Here is a 16,993-nt window from a genome sequence, read left to right on the forward strand (position 1 = left end):
GTGAAGGCGAGACTCTTGGGGGCCAGGAACGGGCGAGTGGTGTTCGACTGCAGACCCCGAGCGGCCCCGAGACCCAGCATCTCCTGGAGCAAGGGCACCGAGCTCCTGCACAACTCCAGCAGGTCAGAGGTCACGCACCGCACTCACGGGTCCTGGGAATCCTCGACACTTCGGGAATCTGAAAGGAAAAGTCAAGGCCCTGGAAAGTTTTTAAAAAATAAACATATAGATTATACAGCCAAGGTTATTATAGTTTTACATTTTTAAATTAGTTTTTATTTTAATATAATTTCCTCAAATTTAGTTTCATTAATGGTTTTGTTTTAGTTTAGTTTTATTTTTGTGAACACATTTCTATTTAGTTTTTATATATTCAGTTTCAGTTTCAGTAATTATAGTTTAGCAGAGTTAACAGAACACTTCCAGTTAAAGACATTTAATTTCAGCAAAGTTTAATGTTTGCAGTTTGCAGTTAACTCTTGTGCAAACCTCTCAATAATACAAATAAAATAATGGTTTGAGGATGAACAAAGAACCAAACAAATGCTAAAACTAAAAATTATTCATTCATACCCATTCACATAAAAAGTGAAATCTTGTTAAACGTGGTGTATAAGAAAAAGGTATGCGTATGATTATTATGATTATTCTTTAAGGTTATTTCTATGATTAATCCTTTCGAACATTATTCTTGTATTGATTGTCAGTATGATTTTTTTTTAAATCATATAATCATATTTACACTCGTATTCAAATGTTCTATTATTCAGACCAGACATTTAGTTTACTTCTACTCTACAAATGTACGTGTGTTTCTAGACATGCGGTGTGTGTTTTCCGTTTCTGCTGAGTGTGGGATCTCGTCTGATATCTGTGGGATCTTTGCATACCGGTATCTTCATAGACCATCATATCAGACGAGATCCCACACTCAGCAGAACACAGAAAAAACACAGCCGAACTTCTACTCTACAAATGTCTGATTCTGGGCTCTAGACATGCGGTGTGTGTTTTCCGTGTTCTGCTGAGTGTGGGATCTCGTCTGATATGTGTGGTCAGCCTAGGCTACTAAACCCTAACTCCAGGTGAGATCACCATCTCATGAGAACTAGCCTAAACAAGATGCAAACCACACATATCAGACAAGATCCCACACTCAGCAGAACACGGAAAAAACACAGCCCAGAAACAGACATACATTTGTAGAGTAGAAGTAAGGCTAGTTCTCATGAGATGTCGATCTCACCTGGAGTTAGCGTACAGCTGTATTAGCATACGCTCTAGACGTGTCTGCTTCACACAGACCAAGACTTTTAGCCTTGGTTTCAGGTCCTTGAAAGTGCTTGAATTTATTTTGTGCAAGAAGTTTTCTGGAAAAAATTCATATTATTCCCTCCGGTCTGCTAATAGTGACGCCTGACTCATAATCACACACTGCTGGCTCGTCGGCCAGAGGAGAACTGAGCCTGAGTCTGGGTTCTGATGGGGTTCTGGCTCCTTCACTGTCGCCTCTGGCTTCTGGCTTGCTTAGTTGAGGACATTTAATATCCAACACTATTATTGCTCTCCTGCACTGACTCCATTATATGAGAACTGAGCTGAGCTGACGATGACATCACTGGTTTCTCCAGAGTGGATATATATATATATAAATGAACTAAATAACTTTTTACAACAGAAATGAAGTATCACTGAACTTACTTAAGCTGAGACGCTATTTTAGAAACAAACTCTGTTGCATTATTGTCCTGTTATCTCTGTAAAGCTGCTCTGAAACTATGTGTATTTGCCTTTCCTTCCTCCTGCAGGGTGTTCATCTGGCCGGACGGGAGTCTAGAGCTGCTCAACGTCACGAAATCAGACGAGGGCAGATACACGTGCTTCGCAGAGAACGACCGGGGCCGAGCGAACAGCACCGGATCGCTGCTAGTCACGGGTACGACATGGACACACAACACACACGTCCTGTTCACCAGAGCACCTCTGTGTGTGTGTGTGTGTGTGTGTGTGTGTGTGTGTGTGTGTGTGTGTGTGTGTGTGTGTGTGTGTGTGTGTGTGTGTGACTTAATGGCCTTCAATCTTTCTGACAAGGCTTTCTCAAGTCAACAGAGACGTTTGTAATCTGGTTCACTCTCGCCACTAATACACACCTGCACCTCTACAGCTGACGTGATCAATACACTCGCCTCCTGTCGGATCCATCGCTGCGAGTCGCCTGTGCTCAGATGAGTTGGTCATGTTTAATGGAGTGCGTCTCTCTCTCTCCTCAGACGCCACTAAGATCACTCTGGCCCCGTCGAACGCTGACATCAGCGCGGGCCAGAGCGCCAGGATGGAGTGCGCGGCGTCACATGACCCGACCCTTGACCTCACCTTCATCTGGTCCCTCGACGAGCACGTCATCGACTTCGACCGAGACGGAGAGCATTACGAGCACAAGATGGTGAACTTCAGTCTGTTTAATACTCATAACAAGCATTTCATATTTATTGATCTAGTTTAATAGCAGACCTTAAGGCCTGTTCACTCCGAGAACCATAACTGACTATAACAGTGTCGACTATAACAATAAGTGTAATGATAACTCTAATAAAAACTATAATAACTATAACAAGAACTGTGAGAACTGTAACAATAGCTATAACGATAAATATAAATAGTACTGAAGCAATAACTATAACAATAACTGTAAAGATAACTATAATTAGGATAACTGTAGCGTTAACTATAACGATGATACTGTAAGGGTAACTATAACGCTGTAACGATAGCTGTAACAGTAACTATGATGATAACTATATTAGCGTTCACACCAACACATTAAATTGTTCTGTTTATTATAAGCGCTGCATTTTTGTCGTCTGTCGCTTTAAATGCTCAAGTTATTTAAAGCTGCTTGGATTCTGATTGGCTGTCAACGTTTTTACTGTTCATCAGCTTGACAAAATCATCCTGAGACTGATTCCAGCGATATCGTTCCTCTTTGTCATTACAGTTGTGGTGACTCTTTATTCACTTCATGGTTACGGTCTTGTGTATTTATCAAACGTTTTTGTTGGTCAGGATGTGAGTCAGGCGGGTCAGGCCGGGGCGTCGAGCTCAGAGCTGCTGATCAGCGACGCTCAGCTGAGGCACGCGGGACGATACGCCTGTACGGCTCAGACGCCGGTGGACAACGTCACGGCCGCCGCAGAGCTGGTGGTCCGAGGTGAGACGGGATAAACCTGATGTTTCCCGTATCCCAGAATGCTTTACTGCACACATCGAGCGACAGAACACCAGTGAATGCGTCAGGCCGCTGGGACTCTCTTACTGGATGATATATTAGTCGAGTCTCCTTCATTTATACAGCGCTTTAACAATATATATATATTTACAGTGATAACAGGAGATTACAGTAACAGAGATTGTTTAGGCTTTACAGCAGATCTAGAATAAAGTTATAGTCCAGATAAAGTTAGTTTTGACTGATTCACTTCCGTTGTAAAGATCATTAGTTATTAACGTAGGGGCCACTAACACGACACTGTTTAACTGAAGACAGAAACTTTTAATGTGTTACGGCCGTTCATTTGCACGACTACAGAGTTTGGTCAGCATCTAAACATTGGCCAGCTCGTGCTAAATGGCTAAAACTTACTGAAGTAAAATAAAAACACCCATATGAGTCAGTAGTGGTCCTCCAGTAAGAGTCTGGAGCTGTGGAAGCTCGTTCGATGAGAAAACCGTGAGATCTCCTCAGGAGACGTGTGTATCACGGCTCTCTCCTCCCCAGGTCCCCCAGGTCCTCCCGGCGGAGTGCGTGTGGACGAGGTGACGGCCAGCAGTGCGAGGGTGACCTGGAGTCACGGCACCGATAACCTGAGCCCCATCTCCACATACAGCATCCAGTACAGAGACGTGAGCGAGCCGGACTGGAGAGACGCCACCACCGGTCAGAACACCAGACACACCGACTGCATGTTCCACATCAATCACCAGCTGCGTTTACATGGACCCCAATAATACGACTGTAATCCGACCAGTAGCACAATCGGAATAAAAAAGTAAAGTAACCACGTCAAGCAGCGGCTCTACGGTTCAGTGCTCGTCAGCGCATAATTAAGACTCGAAATAGATAAATATTAAGTCTGCTTCTTTCAAACATAGAAATGGAGGATGGTTAGTGTGCAACAACAGTGGGAAACTCTGTATATGCGTGCAGTGTGCGCATGTCAGAAGATTAAACCCGATCAGAAGCTTGTGACATACAAACACGCTCATCAACCCGATCACTTTTTTAGCATTCATGTAAACACTACATTCTGATTCATCAATATTCATTCAGATTGAAGCCAAAAGTGTCCATGTAAGCGTAGCTCCTGATCTTCATTAGAGCGCTAGGATCTAAAGCAGTGATTCTGTGTCTTCAGCTCCAGTGAATGTGGAGGGAAATGCAGAAATGGCCACCGTGATGAACCTGACGCCCTGGACGGAGTACGAGTTCAGGGTCACGGCCACCAACACCCTGGGCACCGGCCCGCCGAGTGACGCCTCGCCCCGCATCACTACCAGAGAAGCCCGTGAGTCCCGTCTGCCCTTCGCTGACCCCAGATCTGCCACGGTTGTGTTCTGTCTGTCTGCACCTGCTCTCGTTAGGCCCTGATTAGTTCATCTTCCTCCACCTGTGTCTAGCTAGTTTCCTCATTTCATCCTGTGTGTTTATACTCCCTGTTCTGTCCTGTCCTGTCCCTCGTTCTCGTTAATGTTAGCTGTGGTTCTGTCCTGTCCCTCGTTCTCGTTAATGTTAGCTGTGGTTCTGTCTGTCCTGCCTGAGTTTTATAAGTAAACAATGTGTTATTCCCTCATCTTCATCTTGCGCCTTCAGTTACCACCACACCATTACAAGATCCTTTACCCCCCTTCTGCGTTCGGCTTTGCTTTGAACAGGAAGCGGTACATTAAACATACTAAAACAATCCATAGTTTTTAGTGCAGGAACCAAATTTGGTAAATTATTAAACACTGTCATAATATGCATAATTTATTTGTTGTTTTGGATTTTGTTATATCTTTTGTGATCATGTGGGTCATGTTTTTTTGCAGACTTTTGTTTTTATTTATGAGTTAAATTTGTCTCAAAATACTTTAGTAATATATATTTAATATTTTACTAAAGCAAATTTATTTACTTTCCCATATCCAACACACACTTTCAGACTGAATGCTGTGAGTAAACATGAGTATGCATCAGGGTTATTATAGGTAACTAAAACTGAAAGTAAAACCATACAAAAAATACTAACTTGGAAATAAACATTGCACACATACTTCGATGCAAAATATAGCTCATGCCGTATCTCTCCTCAGCACACATGTACAACATTCTCTGACTTCACAAAATACATTATACAAATTATTAAAAAATTAATAAAGAAAAATAATACTGAAAAATAACATTAAACAGTAATATTTTGTCTTCAATCTAATAAATGATTCATTCAAGAAAGTTGTGCGAGTTTACAGCAACAATAGAAGCAAACTTCACAAAGTTTTGAAAATCCCGCGTTTAGTTGATCCTGGTAAGCGCTCATTGTTCTTGTTCCACGAGGGGATTTGGCGTCACAGCATTTGTTTCCAGGCGTACTGATAAAGAACGTGACACACACGTCTCCCGGACATCCTGTAGAATTCAACCAATCAGATCGCGACTTCCAAACTCCTGAAGTGTTTCCAGAAAAGTGTGCCAAATGCACCAGTCGTTCAGCCATCCGTCTAGGTCTGAGACTATATGAACTACAACCCTACATTCCCTCTGCTGCCACCTACTGATCAACCAGTGCAACATCTTTTTCATTATTAGTACAATGAGTATATAATTTTTTAAAACATTTTCGAGTAACATTGATGTTATTGTGTTAGAAAATAATATTTAAGTTTCATAAATTTAGAGTATTTTTGATCAGTCATGAGATATAATTTCAAACGAATTGATTTCATTCCAGCAGAGTTTATACTGGTAATTCAGGAAAGTTATGTGATGGTGATTATCATCATGACTGTTTTATGTGATTCGTTTGGATCTTGGTAATCACCAGATGTGATTTCAATCTCAGTTTGAAAGTAGTTAGTGATCTGGCATATTTAACACTGAGTATTAAAAGCACTCTGGCCATAGTAACTGCATTACAGTGCAACCGTGAACATCGTCATGTATGTAGTGTTTGACTCTCTCTCTCTCTCTCTCTCTCTCTCTCTCTCTCTCTCTCTCTCTCTGTAGGGCCGGTCGTGGCTCCGTCAGACATCGGTGGAGGAGGCGGAGCCAGTCGCGAGCTCACCATCACATGGACGGTACCAGAGCTCACATTATCAACCCCAGTCTCTCTTAATAACAGCAAAATACACTTTCTCCTGCCATTGTCATCTGACACTCATCTTCAATTCTTTCTGGAACAAGAACAAATGTGGGCGGGGCTTGATTTTGTCCGTGGGGAATTGATTGGATGGTTGGATGGTTGTGGTTTGCTATTGGTGGATCTCATGTGAGTGACAGCTGGTTAAAACTGAAACAAACAACAACAAAAAACAGTTTATTGTATTGGTGAAATAACTGTTTTGCTTTTATAATTTGTCTTCTTTCAGACTAGTGACAGAAAACATCCAAAACACACATTTAAGTGTTTATTTTAGTGCACTTGATCTATTAGCATCTGTAGATTCAGTGTGTGAAGGCGGTGAGCAGCTTCACACACACACAACATTTTACATTTTATTCATATCTATATCCTAAAGGTTTGTTCATGTATGATTTGCCTGATTTATAGATCAGTTGTTCTGTCTGTGGAGGGTTAGACTGAGTGAGACTAGGACAAAAACCCCTCTGGAAAAACCTTTAATATATCAACAAATCCAAACCAGAATTTTGAACCTGGCTTTATCCAATGTTCAGATTTCTGATCTGGAATTGAGTGCATATTTAATTAGATAATGCCTAATTTGCATATTTAAATTACATAACATTTCATAAAATGTATTGTCTTTATATAGTGTGAATAAGCAGCTGAGCCGTGTTGTGGATGTGGTTCTGATGTGGTTTTGGTTCTGATGTGGTTCTGATGTGGTTTTGGTTCTGATGTGGTTCTGATGTGGTTTTGGTTCTAATGTGGTTCTGATGTGGTTTTGGTTCTGATGTGGTTCTGGTCCGCAGCCGGTCCAGTCGCAGTACTACTACGGCAGTAACTTCGGCTACATCATCGCCTTCAAGCCTCAGAACGACCCCGAGTGGCTGCGGGTGACGGTCACCGATCCACAGGCCCGGAAGTACGTCCACAAAGACCCCAAAATCCCCCCGTCCAGCAGGTTCGAGGTGAAGATGAAGGCCTTCAACAGTCAGGGCGAGGGTCCGTTCAGCCTCAGCGCCTTCATCGAGTCGGCGCAGGACGGTGAGTGACTGCGCAGCGTCAGACTCGCACAGGTAACGCAGGTGTAGAAGTTCTGACTGGTGTGTGTGTGTGTGTGTGTGTGTCTCAGTTCCGCAAGACGCTCCCATCATCGCCGAGGCCAGAGCGCTGTCGGCCACTCAAGCCGTGGTGTCCTGGGTGCCGGTGCAGAACGTCCAGGGCTACCAGGTACTGACCGGCCCGTCACACACTGTCCTCTGTTAAAGGAACATATCATGAACATCTGAGTTTCTCCGTGTGTCAGTGCTATAATCTATAATCGGGTCCAGTGCTTCTACCAACCCAGAAAACGTGAAAAGTGAAGCCCAGTAACTGTGTTCTGGTGAGCCTTTCTCTGCAAGCGTGTTATAAAATAAGCCGATCAGATTTCGCTCTCCTTCTGACGTATGAAGAGGATCTTATTATAATATTAGCGGCCCTTAATCTGCACGTTTACACACACCAGCCGACATTTGGGTCCACAAGCGCCAGCAGAGCCCAGTTCTAACGCACTGATGAAGATCCAGCAGAGCCTGAAGCTGTTCTGTGGTTGAGCTCAGACGAGCACTGAACACTATTGACCAGAACATGTCACCGCTGTCTTATAAAGACCTCAGGAACTGTGGACACTTGTGGAGAAGTTCAACATGATGATGAGATGATCAGTGTAACTCCACAACAACTACAGAAATGTCTCCACTAACATTCAGAAGCTCCTCCTGAGTCTCTCCGTAAGGCTGCACTCGCTACTGGGGATTCTGGGATTCTGGATGAGTGAGATTGGCCTGTTCTGTTATTGCCGGAGTTTCTGAAGCTCGTGTAAAGACTCCGCCCTCTTCTGAACGGAGGCGGAGCTAAAGCTCATTTGCATTTAAAGGGACACACACAAAAACAGCGTATAATAAATGATCTGGTATTTTGAGGTGAAATTTCACAGACACATTCTGGGGACACCAGAGATTAATATCACATCTGGTGAAAAGGGGCTTACTGTGTCACCTTTAAACTCAGCGTTAACTCCCGTGTCCTCTCTCAGGTCCGGTACTGGAGGGAGGCGCTGGAGAACGAGGCGGCGGTGCGGTGGGTTCCGGTGCAGAGTCGAGAGAACCACACGCGCCTGGACAACATGACAGCTGACTCACATTACCTGATCGAGGTGCGGGCGTATAACGGCGCCGGGTACGGACCCGCCAGCCAGAGGCACAAGATCCACACCAAGAAAGCCCGTGAGTCTGACCACACTGACCAGACACTGAACTAGCAGTCCACAGTACTAAAGACCAGTATTTATTGTCAAAATAATATACACACACTCACACATATATATATATATGTAGATTGTAGGGTATTGTGGCGACTGTAGATTTACAGTTAAAGACCAAAGGACCAGATATGATGAATGAAGACCAGGAGTCAGAAGTGCAGTCAATCTAAACAATAAAATTAAAAAAATTATATATATACTGTATATAATATATATATATACACAATATCAGAGTACATACAACTCAATGTGTCCAAGTATGAGCTTGAGATGGGTCTCTGATGGTGTTCCTCAGCTCCCAGTCAGCCTCCGAAGATCTTCACCACGAAGAGGCACAGCACGACCATCAACATCGGCTGGGAGAAGGTGCAGGCGCTGGCCAACGAGTCCAACGTGGCCGGATATAAGGTCAGAAACACTGCCTTCAGATAAACATGCATATCAATATCCCAATGATGTCACTAGAAATCAGTACTGTATATCAATCAACACACACACACACATCAGTTTTAGCGCACATCACTGTGGGTATAATATTATTAATATCAATGGACGTGTTCCCTTTCACAATTACATCATCTGTTTTGAATAAAATACATTGTTCCCTCATTTTACAATATATAATCAATTTAAACTGCAGCTTTCTGAGTGTAAATCTGGCAGGAATCAAACTTTAATCCTCCACTGCTGAAACCCTCTGCATTTCAGTCAAGTTTCTAGTGAGACATTTCGACCTGCTGTTGTTCAGAATAATCATAGTTATTGTTTTAGGCTTTTTAAGAAGCCATTGAGATATAACGTCATATATCCATGTTTACTGGCCTTTCCAAACTAAAATTACCGGCCAAGTCGTCATGTAAATGAAGTTATGCTAATCTTCTCTTCTCTATTGTGTCGTATATACGAGTGAAACGCTTCTGGAACAAGAACAAATGTGGGCGGGGCTTGATTGTGTCTGTGGGGAATTGATTGGATGGTTGTGGTTTGCTATTGGCTGATCTCATGTGAGTGACAGGTTAAGGCCCCGCCCTCGTCATCAGAGGAGATAAATGAACAGATGCCGCTGTTATTCTGACTCAAACTGACCAGGAACATGAGTGTTGACGTACAGGAACACTGGAGGGGCCAGAGAAGCTTTAAGACTGTGTTCCTGAAGAAGCTGCTGCTTCGACTCACACGTAATGATGTGATTGTTGTGACCAGCTCTTGACCGGTCCCTGCTCTCCCTCAGGTCCTGTACCGGAAGGAGGGGCAGGCCAGCGGAACGCTGTACACCACAGAGAAGCAGTCCATCGATCTGCCGCGGATGAAGGAGGATTACCTGGTGGAGGTGCGCGCTCACAGCGAGGGCGGAGACGGGGCCGTCGCACACATGCGCATCCCAGGTACAGCGTCCTCTCAGACATAAGTCCTCTAAGTGACTTGCATTCATGAGCAGTTTGTCATTATATTTCTATGCATTTGGCAGATGCTTTTATCCAGAGCGAATCACATTGAATTCAATCAAACAACCAAAGACACTTTCGTTACTTGAAATAAAGTAAGCGTTAACTGAAAGAAATAACAAAACGGTTACACTTTATTTTAAAGTGTCCTTGTGACAGTGTAACGTCTCGTTTACATATGTAACCCTCGTTCTCTGAAGGAGGGAACGGAGATGTTACGTGTCGCCATAACTGGGATAGCGTCAGGAAAGATTGCCTATCATCTTCGAGTGTTGAACGAGTTGGTGTGCAAGATTTGCATCTAACTTGGGTATAATTAGGAAGTGAATGCAGGACTTCTAACTCGTCCGCCTGCAGTGGCTCAAAGGGAGGTCTGTGCCGTCAGCACCAGAGACCCGTCCCAGGAGCGTATGGGGGGGTTCGGTCTCCTCCTGGCGATCAGGTCCTGAGGGTAGAGGCACACAGCGTGAGGGTGGAGGCAGAGACACAGCGTGAGGGTGGGGGCAGAAGCACACAGCGTGATGGTGGAGGCAGAGACACAGGGTGGAGGTAGAGACACAGTGTGAGGGTGGAGGTAGGGACACAGTGTGAGGGTGGAGGCAGAGTCACACAGTGTGAGGGTGAAGGCAGAGGCACAGGGTGGAGGCAGACACACAGTGTGAGGGTGGAGGCAGAGACACAGGGTGGAGGCAGAGACACAGTGTGAGGGTGGAGGCAGAGACACACAGTGTGAGGGTGGAGGCAGAGACACACAGTGTGAGGGTGGAGGCAGGGACACACAGTGTGAGGGTGGAGGCAGAGACACAGTGTGAGGGTGGAGGCAGAGACACACAGTGTGAGGGTGGAGGCAGAGACACAGTGTGAGGGTGGAGGCAGACACACAGTGTGAGGGTGGAGGCAGAGACACACAGTGTGAGGGTGGAGGCAGGGACACACAGTGTGAGGGTGGAGGCAGAGACACAGTGTGAGGGTGGAGGCAGGGACACACAGTGTGAGTGTGGAGGCAGAGACACAGTGTGAGGGTGGAGGCAGGGACACACAGTGTGAGGGTGGAGGCAGAGACACAGTGTGAGGGTGGAGGCAGGGACACACAGTGTGAGGGTGGAGGCAGAGACACAGGGTGGAGGCAGAGACACAGTGTGAGGGTGGAGGCAGACACACACAGTGTGAGGGTGGAGGCAGACACACACAGTGTGAGGGTGGAGGCAGGGACACACAGTGTGAGGCTGGAGGCAGAGACACAGGGTGGAGGCAGAGACACAGTGTGAGGGTGGAGGCAGAGACATAGTGTGAGGGTGGAGGCAGAGACACAGTGTGAGGGTAGAGGCAGAGACACACAGTGTGAGGGTGGAGGCAGACACACACAGTGTGAGGGTGGAGGCAGAGACACAGTGTGAGGGTGGAGGCAGAGACAGGGTGGAGGTAGAGACAGTGTGAGGGTGGAGGTAGGGACACACAGTGTGAGGGTGGAGGCTGAGACACACAGTGTGAGGGTGGAGGCAGGGACACACAGTGTGAGGGTGGAGGCAGAGACACACAGTGTGAGGGTGGAGGCAGAGACACAGTGTGAGGGTGGAGGCAGAGACACAGTGTGAGGGTGGAGGCAGAGACAGGGTGGAGGCAGAGACACAGTGTGAGGGTGTAGGCAGAGACACAGTGTGAGGGTGGAGGCAGAGACACAGGGTGGAGGCAGAGACACAGTGTGAGGGTAGAGGCAGAGACACACAGTGTGAGGGTGGAGGCTGAGACACAGTGTGAGGGTGGAGGCAGAGACACAGGGTGGAGGCAGAGACACAGGGTGGAGGCAGAGACACAGTGTGAGGGTAGAGGCTGAGACACACAGTGTGAGGGTGGAGGCAGAGACACACAGTGTGAGGGTGGAGGCTGAGACACAGTGTGAGGGTGAAGGCAGAGACACAGGGTGGAGGCAGAGACACAGTGTGAGGGTGGAGGCAGGGACACACAGTGTGAGGGTGGAGGCAGAGACACAGGGTGGAGGCAGAGACACAGTGTGAGGGTGGAGGCAGGGACACACAGTGTGAGGGTGGAGGCAGAGACACAGTGTGAGGGTGGAGGCAGGGACACACAGTGTGAGGGTGGAGGCAGAGACACAGTGTGAGGGTGGAGGCAGGGACACACAGTGTGAGGGTGGAGGCAGAGACACAGTGTGAGGGTAGAGGCTGAGACACACAGTGTGAGGGTGGAGGCAGAGACACACAGTGTGAGGGTGGAGGCTGAGACAGTGTGAGGGTGGAGGCAGAGACACAGTGTGAGGGTAGAGGCTGAGACACACAGTGAGGGTGGAGGCAGAGACACAGTGTGAGGGTGGAGGCAGAGACACATAGTGTGAGGGTGGAGGCAGAGACACACAGTGTGAGGGTGGAGGCAGAGACACACAGTGTGAGGGTGGAGGCAGACACACACAGTGTGAGGGTGGAGGCAGAGACACACAGTGTGAGGGTGGAGGCAGAGACACAGGGTGGAGGTAGAGACAGTGTGAGGGTGGAGGTAGGGACACACAGTGTGAGGGTGGAGGCTGAGACACACAGTGTGAGGGTGGAGGCAGGGACACACAGTGTGAGGGTGGAGGCAGAGACACAGTGTGAGGGTGGAGGCAGAGACACACAGTGTGAGGGTGGAGGCAGGGACACACAGTGTGAGGGTGGAGGCAGAGACACACAGTGTGAGGGTGGAGGCAGAGACACGCAGTGTGAGGGTGGAGGCAGGGACACAGGGTGGAGGCAGAGACACAATGTGAGGGTGGAGGCAGAGACACAGTGTGAGGGTGGAGGCAGGGACACAGTGTGAGGGTGGAGGCTGAGACACAGTGTGAGGGTGGAGGCAGGGACACACAGTGTGAGGGTGGAGGCTGAGACACACAGTGTGAGGTGGAGGCAGGGACACAGTGTGAGGGTGGAGGCAGAGACACAGGGTGGAGGCAGAGACAGTGTGAGGGTGGAGGCAGAGACACAGTGTGAGGGTGGAGGCTGAGACACAGTGTGAGGGTGGAGGCAGAGACACAGGGTGGAGGCAGAGACACAGTGTGAGGGTGGAGGCAGGGACACACAGTGTGAGGGTGGAGGCTGAGACACAGTGTGAGGGTGGAGGCAGAGACACAGGGTGGAGGCAGAGACACAGTGTGAGGGTGGAGGCAGAGACAGGGTGGAGGCAGAGACACAGTGTGAGGGTGGAGGCAGAGACACAGTGTGAGGGTGGAGGCAGAGACACAGGGTGGAGGCAGAGACACAGTGTGAGGGTAGAGGCTGAGACACACAGTGTGAGGGTGGAGGCAGAGACACACAGTGTGAGGGTGGAGGCTGAGACACAGTGTGAGGGTTGAGGCAGAGACACAGGGTGGAGGCAGAGACACAGTGTGAGGGTAGAGGCTGAGACACACAGTGTGAGGGTGGAGGCTGAGACACACAGTGTGAGGGTGGAGGCAGAGACACACAGTGTGAGGGTAGAGGCTGAGACACACAGTGTGAGGGTGGAGGCAGAGGCACAGGGTGGAGGCAGAGACACAGTGTGAGGGTGGAGGCAGAGACACATAGTGTGAGGGTGGAGGCAGAGACACACAGTGTGAGGGTGGAGGTAGGGTTTGGTACCGTTCACATTTTAATGAAATCCGGTGCCGGTACTCAACGGTATTTAATGCGAATCGGTACTCAGTAGTGCCGACGTACTTTGGTTGGTGCCATTAAAAGTACCGAGTTCGGTAGAAGAACACCAGTCAACGAACGGGTTCCTCTTCAGGGCGCAAGTGTTCCTCGCAGAAGTGATGGTGTCTACGACTGCTTGTGGTAGATCACCTAGAACCTCCGGGTGCTGTACGGTGGCCCCTCCCTGAGAGCATCAGTTCGGGGAACCAGGTCCGGTTGGGCCAGTAAGGGGCAACTAGCTCCCAGGTGCTCATACTCAACTCTGTGAACTGAATCTGAATCTGAAAATGTGAATACTGAACTGAGTCAGTGTTGATTCAACTCAGTTTAATGTTGATTCAGTTCAGTTCAGTATGAATCAGTTCAGTACAGTGTTGATTGAGTTCATCATGTAAAGTTAATTTATTATAATACAAAGTCGATTCATCTATAAAGTTTTCTAATGTGTGTGTGTGTGTGTGTGTGCAGGTGCAGGTGCAGGTGCAGCGGCTCTGGCATCTCCGTCTCTCAGCTTCTTCTCCTCACTGATCCTCACGGCTCTGTTGAGTTTGATTCTCTGAATGTAGATTCATCCTGATTCAACAAACTCTCACGGATGAAACACGCTCATATTCCCGAGTCCGTCCGGACTGAAGATTCGGGACAGAACGTGTGTTCAATGTCAGTTCAATATGCCTTACAACATCTCACTCTCTGATTGGTCCAGCAGGATCTGCCACAGGAAGTGCCGCTGCGAGACTTCCTGTGAGGTTCAGCGGTGACGGATCAGCGTCTGAGCGTCTCATGTTCGTCTTTTTGTCGTCGTCAGATCAGTGGCTTTCTCTTATTTCTGTGACGGATACAGTCAAAGCAAAGCAACAATTCTTTCACTTTTACTGGATTATTATATATGCAATAATTTATATAGATATTGGTCTATTCGGTATTGTACCTGTTTTTATATTAGCATACCTCTAGATTTTTTTAACTATAATTTGTGCTTTGGAACGTGAGCGGCTGAATGAAATGGACGTTTGTGTTTTCACTCTAATGAAAGGTGATCAGCTGATGTAAACGAATGCGTTTGTGTTTCAGACGAAACGGCTGAATATAATGATCATGTGATGAACAGATTCAGTGATTTATAATTGATTCTTGAGCACAAACGCTTTTGTTTTGACTGTATCATTCTGTCGTTCGCAGGTGATTTGTGATGAATGTCATTTAACTGCGTTTTATTTTCAGAATAATGTTTGTAACAGTTGCTACGCCGCTAACTTTAATGAACATTTCAGTCTGTTTATATTCAGTGTCGCTGATTGAAACAAAAACTGATTCATTCCAGTCCTGAAATCACATGACTTCTGTTCACTCCTTTATAAACGGATGATATGTTTGGCCATTCATCTGATGATAGACGTATATTTTGTGTTATTGATCAGGAGGAACGCTCGTATCAGGATCAGAAGTGTCTTGTTTTTAACGAAGCGGTGATGTAAAGTGTTCTCCTGGTTTAAAGCAGCACTGAGTTCCTCTTCTCCTGATCTTCTTCTGCGTGAGAGAGTTTTGCCAAATGCATGGATGCCTTGAGCTTTAGCGGCCTGCAGTTACTCAGAGGCCAGATGCATGATGGGATTGAATGGACTGATCTTCATACTCATTGGTTCAGTTCAAGCACAGGTCAGACTCTTTAACTAGACTAACCTGTCAGTGATTATTACCGGCTTCATTCAACTCAGTCTTCAATTAAACTTTATAGAGACCAAACAAACATCTCCTATGTGTTTCTTATTCATTCTTTAAGTGCTGAAATATGGACCTCACTATTCTTGAGAACATTTAATCAGTGTGTGTGTGCGTGTGTGTGTTTAGAAATGAACTTTAAAATACAAGCTACAAAATCCCAGGATGAGGAAACTAGTTAGACCGGTCTCTAATCTGGAACATATTCATGTCAGAACAGACACTGTTCTGTCTATACCAGTGAACCTGATGAATCACTAACCAAGTGGTAAAATGGCTTTAAACATATCTTACATACATTCATGAAAGAGCAGGCCAAATTTTTACTCCAGTGAGTAATCCTCCATTACAGTCATGACACTCCTTCTTGCTGCGAGACGAACCTCTGCCCACCGAGACACCAAAATCATCATGGTTGTTGATAAATGATACTCTGGCTCAAATTGTTGTATATGGTGTTGCATCAAAATAAAAACTCTTTAATATAACATTTCTAAAAAATAAAAACAAATATTAACCATGAATGGATTAATAAGATTATGAGGTACAAATGATAATCATTTACTCAATACTGTGGTCTGTTCACCAAACCAAAAAGATGACGACACTGGGGAAAAGGAAATCGAAAGGTAATTTCACCCTTTGATTCATCAGAAGAACAAGAGAACAATCTATTAAACCTGACAGAATTATTCATTTAACAGGTGCATCTGTCTATCAATCTGTCTATCCATCTATTTAGGGGTAGGGCCTATAATATCAGAATGTGCTGCCAAGAAATAAGTGTTTAAAAAGGTTTGGTTTGATAATGATAGCCTACAATTCGTTTGACAGTTTTTGTAAAATGACTGCATTTTATTCCTATACAGAATTAACATTTTTGTAGAGGATGTGCTAGCCTACTTTATGCTGGTGTGATAAAATGTATATCACCAAACCTTAAAAAAAGAAAGGAAATCTGCAGCTGCATTAGAGAGCAGCGGTCCAGTCCAGATTCCCGTGTGTCTGATATCCATAGACAGTATAAGCTTATATCTGATATCTGCTCGTGTTTAATTGTTTTTCACATACGTCAGTCTGGCAGTGTAGTTTACAACTGCGGTCACGCCATCTGTGCGCTACGCTTAAAAATATATTGCGCGTCTACACGAGGTTGCGTGGTAGGCTCAATGTGTATGTGCTTGGTGTCGGCAGACTTTTTAAAAAATATTCATAATAAAATCAAATTGTTGTTTGCAAACTCCACCAGATTCTTGTTCAACATCTTACAGACTACCACTGTGGTGATTTTCATGTTGTTTTAATGTTTGATTATTTAATAATTAACTGCCATAGGCCTATACTGTATACCTGACTATATAGCAATATTTAATAAATTCATAAAAAATTCAGCATTTTTATGAATTTATGAATTCACCAGAACAAGAATCTGGTGGAGTTTGCAAAAAACAATTTGATTTTATTATGAATATTTTTTTAAAAAGT

At 45.8% G+C, this 16,993-nt stretch overlaps 1 protein-coding gene across 4 annotated transcripts in view; it reads left to right on the forward strand.

The window, feature by feature from the left end:
• The window catches only part of cntn1a (contactin 1a), a 73,068-nt gene extending 57,537 nt beyond the window's left edge, over nt 1-15,531 (forward strand). For all 4 annotated transcript variants that reach the window (XM_084095608.1, XM_084095610.1, XM_084095609.1 and 1 more), the window contains exons 12-24: nt 1-122; nt 1,809-1,936; nt 2,271-2,443; nt 3,064-3,208; nt 3,776-3,934; nt 4,413-4,562; nt 6,260-6,330; nt 7,187-7,421; nt 7,510-7,607; nt 8,455-8,644; nt 8,978-9,090; nt 9,914-10,067; nt 14,267-15,531. The exon at nt 1-122 is cut by the window's left edge and continues 29 nt beyond it. In XM_084095608.1, the coding sequence (XP_083951734.1) occupies nt 1-122; nt 1,809-1,936; nt 2,271-2,443; nt 3,064-3,208; nt 3,776-3,934; nt 4,413-4,562; nt 6,260-6,330; nt 7,187-7,421; nt 7,510-7,607; nt 8,455-8,644; nt 8,978-9,090; nt 9,914-10,067; nt 14,267-14,346 (1,818 nt within the window). In that variant the 3' untranslated portion in view covers nt 14,347-15,531. The remainder of the gene's footprint in view (nt 123-1,808; nt 1,937-2,270; nt 2,444-3,063; nt 3,209-3,775; nt 3,935-4,412; nt 4,563-6,259; nt 6,331-7,186; nt 7,422-7,509; nt 7,608-8,454; nt 8,645-8,977; nt 9,091-9,913; nt 10,068-14,266) is intronic.
• Nucleotides 15,532-16,993: the final 1,462 nt, after the last annotated feature.

The sequence above is a fragment of the Abramis brama genome (assembly GCF_963993115.1).
Source record: "Abramis brama genome assembly, chromosome: 20".
Lineage (NCBI taxonomy): Eukaryota > Metazoa > Chordata > Actinopteri > Cypriniformes > Leuciscidae > Abramis > Abramis brama.